At 40.2% G+C, this 14,054-nt stretch overlaps 1 protein-coding gene across 1 annotated transcript in view; it reads left to right on the forward strand.

Annotated features, from left to right (window-relative positions):
- The first annotated feature begins 9,298 nt into the window (after window positions 1–9,298).
- LOC133422555 (uncharacterized) overlaps window positions 9,299–14,054 on the forward strand; it is a 55,961-nt gene continuing 51,205 nt past the window's right edge. The window contains exons 1-4 of the mRNA XM_061712575.1: window positions 9,299–9,338; window positions 9,491–9,647; window positions 11,170–11,420; window positions 11,880–11,983. Coding sequence (XP_061568559.1) covers window positions 9,299–9,338; window positions 9,491–9,647; window positions 11,170–11,420; window positions 11,880–11,983 — 552 coding nt within the window. The remainder of the gene's footprint in view (window positions 9,339–9,490; window positions 9,648–11,169; window positions 11,421–11,879; window positions 11,984–14,054) is intronic.

Here is a 14,054-nt window from a genome sequence, read left to right on the forward strand (position 1 = left end):
CAGAGCCTGGGGTTCAGGCTCAGGTGACTTCCAGGGGAAGAGTCATCCGTCCTCCAGACAGATTCAAAGACTTTGTGTGTTCTTAACACATAGCTTGCCAACAACGGAGCAGAATAATCTCCGGCAGCTATGGAGGTGAATGGGTAGTCTACCCCATAACCTCAGGGAAATAGGGATAGAATAGAAAAAAAAAAAGAATGCAAATGTGCAATGTTAATGCTATTCATCCCATTGTGTTACGGCATTTTCCTGCATTGTTCATGAGTGGCTGACGAATAATATGTTAAGTTGCAGTGTATTACCAGCCTCGATTGTATAATTATTTACAGTAGGGACACTGCAAGTTTTTGAGTTATTGTTTTCATATGTTTGTGTCTACGACTCAAAAGAGGGGAGATGTCATATGAGTGCGTTATCCAGGGACTATTTTGTGTACACGCGCATTGATCCGAATGCACCGGTAAGAACAACGGCGCTTTGGCGCGGAAACTAGTCCCGGCTGAAGTAGTTAACGAGCTGTAATTGTGTGACGGAGCGTGGAAATAAAGACCAACAAAAGGATTAATATTGTCTGGTATTCTTCAGGGAAATAACCTCCACACTTATAATTACCCGCGGCCCATTCTGACACCATGTGTTGTCTGTCTTAATATATATGTATATAGCACACGAGGCGTGTAGCTGGTCTCATCAAGAGGTTTATCTGGCTGCCATGGCAACAACAACTGACGCTTTGAGCTGGCGTGCTGCTGAAGCTACTGCGCATGTGCTAAGCACCTAGGGCATGCTGGGTAATGGAGTTCCTACACAGTAATCCATACAAAACAGGAAACCAAGTGGCTTATATGCTATTTTAATTACTTTTAATATTAGGTAGTTGTGTGAACTGTTAAGATATTATATTTTCTATAACTTTAGATGATATTATTTCAACATAGAACAACATAAAACGGCTTTTAGTGTCCCCAGGGTGAAACATTTCTTCTTTGAATTTCAGCACCCCAGTGTTTTTGTGAGACAACCCGGAAATTATTGCTGGCTCCAAAAAAAAGCATGTTGTTTTTTTATTATACCTTTTATTTGACAAGGCAATCACTAAATTAATTAATTTTATGCTGCGTAAATGCAACCTATAAATAATTATCCATACATATATGTTCCTTAGAATATATTGGACACTGGACAATGTAAACCTTTTTTTTGGTAATGAATTATCTCTGGCTTGACAACTCGCCAGATCGTTTAGTGTATGTGGTGGTTTTATTTTGGAGGGGTGCAGCGTAAGCAATAATATTAAGACTTATTATTTTATCCGAAAACAATTGCATTTTTGAGGCGCATAACTTACTCGAAAAGTTGTGAAACTTGGCACGCACGTCCCATGTGGCGAAAAATTACGTATTCTAATAGTGTCAAAAAGGGGCGTGACCTAATGGCTCACCAGCGCCCCCTAGAAAACTTTGTGCCTCAAGCCCCACGATACGGTTTGACGTAGATGCACGAAAATCGGTACACACTTGTATCATGTCGCAACTTAAAAAAAAGTCTCTTGGCGCCATGGCCGAAACCCAACAGGAAGTCGGCCATTTTGAATTAATCGTGTAATTTTGGCGCAATTTATGCCATTTTTATTTATTTATGCCAGTCTAAATAACCTGGTTATTTAGACTGGCTTTTAATACATAGTATTGATGTGAAATATTCTTAATTTAATTTTAATGGTTTTATTATGTTGTTTTTAAATTGTTTTGTTTTAATGTGGATTTTAATGGAAAGCACTTTGGTCACCCTGTGTGTTGTAAAGGGCTTTATAAATAAAGATTGATTGATTGATTGATTGATTGATTGATTGATTGATTTTCACGTGTCGTACTTTAACGAACTCCTCCTAGCAGGATCGTCCGTTCGACATAAAACTCGCTCAGGAGACACAAAAGACGTTAACCATGAAAAGTTATCAAAATCGTGATTTTTCGTGAAATGGCGTGGCCGTGGCGCCGCGTCAAACTTCAACACTAAACAGGAAGTGATACTAGTAGCTGATTGGCCGATATGTGATCCTCATCATCATCATCACCTTCATCATCACCTTCATCATCATCATCACCATCACCTTCATCATCATCACCATCATCATCGTCGTCATATTCATCATCATCATCATCATCATCATCATCATCGTCATATTCATCATCATCGTCATATTCATTATCATCGTCATCGTCATCATCGTCATATTCATCATCATCATCATCATCATCATCATCATCACCTTCATCATCATCATCAACACCATCATCATCATCATCATCCTCATCACCTTCATCATCATCATCAACACCATCATCAACACCATCATCATCATCATCCTCATCACCTTCATCATCATCATCATCATCATCATCGTCATATTCATCATCACCTTCATCATCATCATCACCATCACCTTCATCATCATCACCATCATCATCATCATCATCGTCGTCATCGTCATTGTCGTCATATTCATCATCATCATCATCGTCATATTCATCATCATCGTCATCATCCTCATCCTCATCACCTTCATCATCACCATCATCAACATCATCATCATCATCATCATCCTCATCATCCTCATCCCCTTCATCATCATCATCATCATCATCAATTGGTGGAAATTGCACGCGCAAGGTCCCGTTCATCGCTGCCTGCAGCTTTAATTTCACTTATGTTTACAACATGTAGAGTAATTAATTGGGCAGCGAAGCCTCTGTGTTTTTATATAGGTTTGTCGAGTTGTTAATAAAGTCGATCACATCGAAAAGTACAGGTCCGATCTGCACCAAACTAACATCTGTCTGTTCAGGGGATGCCCCCAAACAACATATAAAAAATTCAGACTCCTAGCTAAAAGCGTTAGTGAATAGGCCCCATTCCATTAGTCAGGAGGCTCTCAGACCTATACGATTCTAAACCCTACTAACCAGCCAGGACGTTTTGGAGGAAACACTGTTGCAGAAGTCATAGAAGTCTGAATTTTCTATATGTTGTTTGGGGGCATCCCCTGAACAGACAAACGTTAGTTTGGTGCAGATCGGACCTGTACTTTTCGATGGGCGGGGCTTTGAAACTTCACCTTTTCCAACATTTGAACGGACGCCGTTGCCACAACATTTGACCAAACCAAGTAAAACTTGACCTGTGGCCTCCATATGGGGCCTTGATTGGGCTTGCCAAGTCTCAACTCTGTGAACCCTCTGCAACGCCAACTAGCTCTGTGGAAGTCGTACAGCCACGGGACCAAAAGATCCTAGCAAAGGTCCTTCTGCATTGCAACATAGTCAAAAATCAGCCTCCCAGCTCAAAGCGCAATTATTCAAAAAACACACAAAAAAAGCCCGGAAAAGGCACCACACACGGTGACCTTTGGCACTTCCGAAGGTCGCACGGGTCTGGACCTCGGCACAGTGGATGAGAGTCACCTCCTGTAACAGAGTCTAGAATTTCAGACTCGTAGCTCAAAGCGTTAGTGAACTGTGCAAAAATAGACACGAAATAGGCTTTGCAGGCCCGAAAAAGCAACACATGCAGTGACCTTTGACACTTCCGAAGGTCACACAGATCTGAAACTCGGCACAGTGGATGAGAGTCACCTCCTGATACAGAGTCTAGAATTTCAGACTCCTAGCTCAAAGCGTTAGTGAACTGTGCAAAAATAGACACGAAATAGGCTTTGCAGGCCCGAAAAAGCAACACATGCGGTGACCTTTGACACTTCCGAAGGTCACACAGATCTGAAACTCGGCACAGTGGATGAGAGTCACCTCCTGATACAGAGTCTAGAATTTCAGACTCCTAGCTCAAAGCGTTAGTGAACTGTGCAAATTTAGCCACTATAACAAAGAATAATATATGAATAATAATAATGTCATAATCCGTGTATATATCACGACAACGGATCACATTGACTTTGCATGGTACAATATCTGTGGTGCTCACACGGAATTATACCATTTTCCGTGTATATATAGTTCCATGGAAAATAGTGGTGAGAGGTCATGGGCATTTCACAGATTTTTGTGAGATCAGATTGCCTGGCAGCTTTTCAAGCTGGGGGCTGGGCCTTTTAAATCTGTTTTTATTTTTTTTTACTTTATTAACAACTCGACAAACCTATATAAAAACACAGAGGCTTCGCTGCCCAATTAATTACTCTACATGTTGTAAACATAAGTGAAATTAAAGCTGCAGGCAGCGATGAACGGGACCTTGCGCGTGCAATTTCCACCAATTGATGATGATGATGATGATGATGAAGGGGATGAGGATGATGAGGATGATGATGATGATGATGATGTTGATGATGGTGATGATGAAGGTGATGAGGATGAGGATGATGACGATCATGATGAATATGACGATGATGATGATGATGAATATGACGACAATGACGATGACGACGATGATGATGATGATGATGGTGATGATGATGAAGGTGATGGTGATGATGATGATGAAGGTGATGATGAATATGACGATGATGATGATGATGATGATGATGAAGGTGATGAGGATGATGATGATGATGGTGTTGATGATGGTGTTGATGATGATGATGAAGGTGATGAGGATGATGATGATGATGATGATGATGGTGTTGATGATGATGATGGTGTTGATGATGATGATGAAGGTGATGATGATGATGAAGATGATAATGAATATGACGATGATGATGAATATGACGATGATGATGATGATGATGATGATGATGAATATGACGACGATGATGATGGTGATGATGATGAAGGTGATGGTGATGATGATGATGAAGGTGATGATGAAGGTGATGATGATGATGAGGATCACATATCGGCCAATCAGCTACTAGTATCACTTCCTGTTTAGTGTTGAAGTTTGACGCGGTGCCACGGCCACGCCATTTCACGAAAAATCATGTTGTAAACATAAGTGAAATTAAAGCTGCAGGCAGCGATGAACGGAACCTTGCGCATGCAATTTCCACCAATTGATGATGATGAAGGTGAGGATGATGATGATGATGACGATGATGATGATGATGATGATGGTGTTGATGATGATGATGATGATGGTGTTGATGATGATGATGATGATGATGAAGGTGATGATGATGATGATGATGATGATGATGATGATGAATATGATGACGATGACGACGACGACGACGACGATGATGATGATGATGATGATGAAGGTGATGGTGATGATGATGATGAAGGTGATGATGAAGGTGATGATGATGATGATGATGGTGGTGATGGTGATGATGATGAGGATCACATATCGGCCAATCAGCTACTAGTATCACTTCCTGTTTAGTGTTGAAGTTTGACGCGGCGCCACGGCCACGCCATTTCACGAAAAATCACGATTTTGATAACTTTTCATGGTTAACGTCTTTTGTGTCTCCTGAGCGAGTTTTATGTCGAACGGACGATCCTGCTAGGAGGAGTTCGTTAAAGTACGAGACGTGAAAATCAATCAATCAATCAATCAATCAATCTTTATTTATAAAGCCCTTTACAACACACAGGGTGACCAAAGTGCTTTCCATTAAAATCCACATTAAAACAAAACAATTTAAAAACAACATAATAAAACCATTAAAATTAAATTAAGAATATTTCACATCAATACTATGTATTAAAAGCCAGTCTAAATAACCAGGTTATTTAGACTGGCATAAATAAATAAAAATGGCATAAATTGCGCCAAAATTACACGATTAATTCAAAATGGCCGACTTCCTGTTGGGTTTCGGCCATGGCGCCAAGAGACTTTTTTTTAAGTTGCGACATGATACAAGTGTGTACCGATTTTCGTGCATTTACGTCAAACCGTATCGTGGGGCTTGAGGCACAAAGTTTTCTAGGGGGCGCTGGTGAGCCATTAGGTCACGCCCCTTTTTGACACTATTAGAATACGTAATTTTTCGCCACATGGGACGTGCGTGCCAAGTTTCACAACTTTTCGAGTAAGTTATGCGCCTCAAAAATGCAATTGTTTTCGGATAAAATAATAAGTCTTAAAAGGAACCCTGCATATTAAGACATGTAGGTCTTAAAAGATAAATGTTGGTATCAATTATAACAATGTGATATAAAAAACCTTGTTGATGTCTTCGTTTTTATAAAATTTGAAAATATAATTTAACATGTAGGTCGCCATTGTTTTTTAAATTCTGGGTAGTACGTCACACGGTGGCACCTGCTAACCCCCGTCCACTGTTCTGACACCCAGAAACAGATGAAAACACAGCTAAACAGGTGACGGCGCACCAGAAACACAGATGAAAACACAGCTGAACATTAAGGTGACGGCGCACCTACAAAAAAGTAAAATAAAATTAAAAAAAAGTGCAGCCCCATACAGCATGAACTATAAAAACACCATAAAACTCAGATAGACTAACAGACCACACGTTTCAACTAGCAGATAACCGATGCTACAATAAAAACCCCAGCCAGATCTGGCGTCATTAAATTAAATAAAGATGTTCTTGCCTATTTGAAGCGAAGTCTGCGCCTCCCGTTTCGTCAAAGTCCCGGGCCAGTCCCCTTAGCCTCTGGTCTGTCATCACCCAGCACCGAAGCCGGTTTTAGGGGGGAGAGGGGGGGGTATGCCCACTCAAACGTGCATATTGCCCACCGGCGTCTCCATTCCGGCGGCGGCAGCGAGAGCGGAGAGCGGAGAGCGGAGAGCGGGTGGCGGAGCGCTGCGGGCTGTAGAGCCCAGGCTACGCAGACTACGGCGTAGCCTACGCAGGCTACGGCGTAGCCTACGCCGTCTACGCCGTAGGCTACGCCGTCTACGCAGGAGCCTAATGCACTGGTAAGATGCGCACAACATTGATCATTTTTGCAGATCTCCCGTGCATCACAGAACTTTGATCCAGTTTGCCTGAACCGAGACGTCTTATGGGCTCCCTCGTCAGCCTCCACGGCCGGGAGAGAGCTGCTCAACTATGTTTTAGATACCTGTCCCAGTTAAACTAATGGGGCTTATCTTCCCAGAGCCACCGTCGTACGTCATCGCCCCCAGAATACATTGCGCAGGTAAAACATGGCGCCTCCCGCAGGTCAAAATATGTAATAAACATTGTAGATTTTTAAAGCAATTAGATTATTTTATGTGTTTCTAACAACATATTTTAGTATAAGAGAACAATTGTGGCTAATTAGGGACTACATGTCTTAATATGTAGGGTTCCCTTTAATATTATTGCTTACGCTGCACCCCTCCAAAATAAAACCACCACATACACTAAACGATCTGGCGAGTTGTCAAGCCAGAGATAATTCATTACCAAAAAAAAGGTTTACATTGTCCAGTGTCCAATATATTCTAAGGAACATATATGTATGGATAATTATTTATAGGTTGCATTTACGCAGCATAAAATTAATTAATTTAGTGATTGCCTTGTCAAATAAAAGGTATAATAAAAAAACAACATGCTTTTTTTTGGAGCCAGCAATAATTTCCGGGTTGTCTCACAAAAACACTGGGGTGCTGAAATTCAAAGAAGAAATGTTTCACCCTGGGGACACTAAAAGCCGTTTTATGTTGTTCTATGTTGAAATAATATCATCTAAAGTTATAGAAAATATAATATCTTAACAGTTCACACAACTACCTAATATTAAAAGTAATTAAAATAGCATATAAGCCACTTGGTTTCCTGTTTTGTATGGATTACTGTGTAGGAACTCCATTACCCAGCATGCCCTAGGTGCTTAGCACATGCGCAGTAGCTTCAGCAGCACGCCAGCTCAAAGCGTCAGTTGTTGTTGCCATGGCAGCCAGATAAACGTCTTGATGAGACCAGCTACACGCCTCGTGTGCTATATACATATATATTAAGACAGACAACACATGGTGTCAGAATGGGCCGCGGGTAATTATAAGAAGAAGTTTTTACCGCGAGAGAGCCACGGAAGAGGAGTAAGTTTAAAAAAAAAAAAAAAAAAAAAAAGTTGCTCGACGTGAGGTAAGCAGACACACAAATATTGTGAAATTTCAATATTTCTTGCTATGAATATGATAAAATCTGCTTTTCATGGCGAAACTATCTTAAAATATTACAATTTAGACCGAGAATCAAAGAAATGGCAGCAATTTTATTTTTCCTCCACAGCCGAAAGCTTGAAAGTCACGTGACAGAAACGAAACCTAAGAAACCATTAAAATGAATGGGCCACGGAAAACGTTCTCATCTCACGTTTTAGGAGGGCAAATCGTAAACATTGCCACGTTTTGCATTGTGGACCAACGTAGCCTGTACCACGTTTTCCTGTGAGACTGGGTTGCCTTTCTATGTATTTCTTGTCTTTGACATTTCGTTTCAAATCCACAACTTAAAACTTTGTAAAAAATACTTTAATTTGAGATAAGCCCGGTGCTGTTGGGTATCTGTGACGGTATGAGGCTACATTCCTGCACACAGTTTGTGTTCAGTGTTCATCTGTGAGGGTATCGTTACTGTTGACACATTCATACGGGTTTATGGCAACACAGGCTCACACATGTGGCATTCAGCAACACCAACTAAATACTGCATGTATTCATTTTTTTACCAAGTTTTTCATTAAAATACAGAATTTAAATCATTTTTACAAACAACTGCATTCAGTTTTACTTTTTCTTTAAGTCTCAGGCTTTATTCACTTTTTAAATATTTAATCCACTCAATTCAATGAAATATACAGGACTGTCTCAGAAAATTTGAATATTGTTATAAGGTCCTTTATTTTCTGTAATGCAAAAATGTCATACATTCTAATCTGGATTCATTACAAATCAACTGAAATATTGCAAGCCTTTTATTATTTTAATATTGCTGATCATGGTTTACAGCTTAAGAAAACTCAAATATCCTATCTCAAACAATTAGAATATTCTGGGAATCTTAATCTTAAACTGTAAGCCATAATCAGTAATATTAAAATAATAAAAGACTTGCAATATTTCAGTTGGTACCGTCATTGGGAACGGGAACTGGATTCTCACTGAATAGTTTGAAATGAACTGGACTATCTCTGCTCAGGTTAAACATTAGTTTTATGCAAACTATCTTAACTCCATCCAACGGTGGATTCCTGCAGCATCCATGGTGTCATCAGGGAGGGATGTGGAGGCGTTGACCGTATGGAGCCCTGAGACGAGTGTGTCAGCAGATGATTGGCCGGTCACAGACGAGATATGAAGACTTTAAAACAGCCCTCTGTTCTGACCAGAGCATCTTCTTCTGGAGGAAAACCGTCTCAGCAGCGTGATGAAGACTTGTGTGGTCCTCGCTCTCTTCCTGATGGCAGGTGAGTTCATGGCTCCTCATCAGCTGTTGCAGTTCTTTGAGACGTTCTCAGCTGGAAACACCAATGTTCCTGACCTGTGTGTGTGTGTGTGTGTGTGTGTGTGTGTGTGTGTGTGTGTGTGTGTGTGTGTGTGTGTGTGTGTTTATCCACAGGTGTGTCTCTTGGAGACATCCAGAAGAGAGTCAATAATGGAAGGAAGTGCACCGCTGATGAAACCAAATCTTTTGTTTTCATTACCGAGTGTTCTGGTACCGTCATTGGCAACGGGAACTGGATTATCACTGCAAAACACTGCGAGGATGATGGAGGGTAAGTTTCCCAAACTGTAGTTTGAAATGAACATTGTTGGACACTCATGAACACTCATGAACTTTCCTCCACCGTGAGCTTTTCTCACTCCAGTGCAGCAGCAGCAGGTGAGGGTGTGTGTCCTCTGTGGGTGAACCTGGGGCCTGTACTACGAAGCGGGATTTGGGGTTAGCGAGGTAACTTCAGGTTTAACCCTGGGTTTTCAGGACTACGACGGTGGTTCACTTCTTAGCGGGGCACATCGCCATGGTAACTTATGCTGAACCGCTAACCTGCTCCGGAGCAGGTTATGTTCGAGATACAGATCACCGGGTATAAAAGCACCGCCCACTGACCAATCAGCTCTCTTGGAAAATGACATGCCCTTTCGAAGAGAATCCAGTGGAGCTCGGTGCGCGGATCGTGAGAGGATCCCTCCGAAGAGAACGCGTATTCAGGGACCACCAAAACCCCTTTGCTTTCCCTGATGAGTACCTGTATGAACGATCCAAAAAAAAAAGGAAAAAAAAAAAAAAGAGGTGGAGGAGAAAATAAAAAATCAATCAATCAATGAATAAATAAAACAAATCATCACCCAAAATCCGATGTACAGTCAATCCAAAACTAATACCAATTAAATAAATAAATCAAGAAGAAATGAAAAAGAAGATGCATTTGTAAGGGGATAGCAAAAAAGGGATTTTCAATTTCGTCCCTCGAACATTCTGAGAAGTCACTTTAAAATACTAAATACCCCCCTCCTGAAAAAATAAAAAATTAAATAAAATAAATAAAAAAACCCAATTCTTTGGTACAGCATCAGCACAAGTTATCGGTCAACAACAATACTTATAGAACCAATATATACAGACTGTCTCAGAAAATTAGAATATTGTGATTTTCTGTAATGCAAACACAAAAACAAAAAAAATGTCATACATTCTGGATTCATTACAAATCAACTGAAATATCGCAAGCCTTTTATTATTTTAATATTGCTGATCATGGTTTACAGTTTAAGATTAAGATTCCCAGAATATTCAAATATATGTTTATATCCCTATGAATTTACGCATTTATACAGTCAGCGATCTTTTGCCAGCTGTCTTTCCTGCATTTTGCAGCTGCAACTGTGTTGCTTTTTGCCTGTATTATATGCCTATACTCATCATATTTCCGTAAAATTATTGTTTGCTCTTCGCTACTGAAATAACCGCTCTGACAGCGGACTTCTCCATGCTTGCGATTGGTCATGCGCTGAAAACACCGCCCCTTTTATGTGCACGCGCTCATATCCAGATTGGAGAAACCTGGGTTGATATACCGAGTTGATAACCGCCGTCGTGTGACCGCTTAGCGTGATTGCAATTGTCCCGCTTAGTGAATCTGGATAAGGAAAAGATATCCTGGATATGTTGAACTTGCTTCGTAGTACAGGCCCCTGGTTGGTGTTTAGATCATGATCAGTCTGGTAAACTGAAGGTAAACTTTCATTCTGGTTCAGATTTAACTCATGATGAATGTGTTCTTGCTCATCTGTCAGGCTCGACAGGCTAATCAGGTGGTTTTCCCCAACCAAAATTAAGGACGTCACCTTAACTCAAACAATCACCTTGGAGAAAACTTTTAAACACGCGACTGCTGACGTCATGCTGATCAAAGTGAACACCAGCATGGAGGGTATGCCCTTGGTGCCTGAAGCTGTCTGCAGCCAAGTCCTGAACCAAATAAGCCCCACAAACACTGTACCGATGGTCGTTCCTGCTCGGCACACGAAGGAGGAGGACAAAACTTGTGAGACATTACAGACTTGATTTACACTAAATGAACAAAGCTCATTATCCAACTCTAACTGCATGAAGCACCAACATTTATTTCCTTTAAACCCCTTTTTACTGGATGAATCTCTAGTAGAAATGTTGATCTTGCTGTTTGATATATATAAAGTTTTTTGCAAATAAATGATAAAAAGGAGACACTTAAGTCTAGAAATGACAACCTTTTTATATTATATGATTTTTAAATGTGTGATCATTTTACTTTATATAAACTTGTGTCTTAAATGAGTTATTGTGTTTGTAATGACTAAAAAGAAACAAGGAACCACTGAAATGAAAGGTTCTGTCATCATCACACAACCATAGAGTCTTTATTAGATGATGGTTGTTTCTACTGCGTTAAAACATACACATAAAAAAACTGGGTGACAAAAATTTGAATTGTCAAACGAATCCTTGTTTTTTATTCATTCAGGGAAAGATGTTTCCATGTGTGCCGACATCAACGTGAATGGACGGGGCACTATTAGGAAAACCAATGTCTTGCTCTGGAGTCCTGATGGCTGCGACACCTGTAAGGTAAGTACCAGACTGTCTTTGACCCCATCAGACGTTGGTCAGTGGTTTGTAGTAAGTAGTAGTAAATATTTATTTCGGTCAGTCACAAACAAAAATGAAAAATCAACAAACAAGATAACACAGGTTTTTCCCTGGTCAACATTGTGATTTGACCGAAAAGGTCTGGGCTTGAAGCATAAAGCTTATCTTGCCCACCTTTTAACAGAATAAAATATACAAAAAAACAAATGAAGTATCATAAGTCTACACAGAATAATAATAATAGTAATAATAATAATAATAATAATAGTTATAATAATAATAATAATAATAATAATAATAATAATAACAATAATAATGATGGTGATGATAATAGTAATAGTAATAATAATAATAATAATTAAAGCTGCAAGCAGCGATGAACGGGCCCTCGCACTCACGGCCACCGCCCCCCATAAGCATATCAGAAATGACACCACCCACGACTCTCTATGTCAAACCATTCAAAAGTTATAGCAGAAAAAAGGGACAACCAATCAGAAGAAGGGGCGGGGCTAAATCAGGCCAATGAAGGTCAAGGACTCCATACAGAATGTGATGACACCACCCACGACTCTCTATGTCAAACCATTCAAAAGTTATAGCAGAAAATCGGGACAACCAATCAGAAGAAGGGGCGGGGCTAATTTTCACCAATTATGGTCAAGGACTCAATACCGAGTCCCATGACACCACCCACAACTTCCTATGTCAAACCATTCAAAAGTTATAGCAGAAAAAAGGGACAACCAATCAGAAGAAGGGGCGGGGCTAATTCAGGCCAATGAAGGTCAATGACTCCATACAGAATGTGATGACACCACCCTCGACTCTCTATGTCAAACCATTCAAAAGTTATAGCAGAAAATCGGGACAACCAATCAGAAGAAGGGGCGGGGCTAATTTTCGCCAATTATGGTCAAGGACTCAATACCGAGTCCCATGATACCACCCACGACTCTTTATGTCAAACCTTTCAAAAGTTATGGCAGAGAAAAGTATTCTAGTGGGCGCTGTTGAGCCGTTAGGCCACGCCCATTAATGCAAACCATGAAAAATCTAATTAATCGCCAGGCCTGGCTTGCCCATAGGAAAAACAACACCAACCGCCGCTGAGTTTGTGTGCAGTTTCCCATTGAAACAATATCTCACACTACTGAGGTTAGATGAAAAACATTAATTAGATGAAGTTGGTAATTAAAGGAGCATGAGGCAGGATTGAGGCAGGATTTATGAAAAAAATGTGTATACGTTTTAAGTTTTCTAGTAATAATGTCAGATGAAGCGTTCCAAACCAAAAAGAATGAGCCCTCTAGTGTATCTCTCCGTTGCCTTGAACAGGCTGTGTGCTGCAAAATGTGCTGCAATTGTGCCCGGAATTTCCCGCGCTGTCCTGCGGATGTGACGTCACATGACGCAGCATGCGCGTTCTCCCCCTCTCCCGTGCCGGCTTCACTGTTGGCTGCAATACCCCCAACGGCCTTCGTGGCGGAGGGTGGCGCTAGAGAGTCTCATTTCTTAAAAGGAGCCTCAAGCTCCTTTAAAGATTACAATATTTAGATATCACTCATCACACCAGTAAACAGGAGAAACCACAATGGTCAATTCTCGCCAAATTGAGTAAATTCCAATTGTCCCTGAACGCACCAGTGGATGAAAGATGCAGTGGATGAAGAAATAATCATCAGTTTCCGAATTCCGACGGTGTATATTTTTATTTGCACCTTTTGCTGTAAAAAAAAAACAAAAAACAGTCAATGAAAAATGGATAGGAATAGTAAGCCAAGAGGACTTATAATATTACAAAGTTCACTCTCACTCTCAAATAAATAAATAAATATATATAAATAAATACAACAACACACCCCTCTCCCCTTCAAATAAATTCAAATGAACAATCAAACTTGTTTCTTTATACAATTAATTAATTTATACATTTATCAATATTCCATACCATGTCTTTGTAAAAGAGCATAATACAAAGTCTTTCAGCATAAAAGTACGTATTTTTAATGTGTGACAGCGTCCTGTTTCATAACTAAATCTCTGCCAG

This window comes from Cololabis saira, chromosome 21, assembly GCF_033807715.1.
Source record: "Cololabis saira isolate AMF1-May2022 chromosome 21, fColSai1.1, whole genome shotgun sequence".
Classification (NCBI taxonomy): Eukaryota; Metazoa; Chordata; class Actinopteri; order Beloniformes; family Belonidae; genus Cololabis; species Cololabis saira.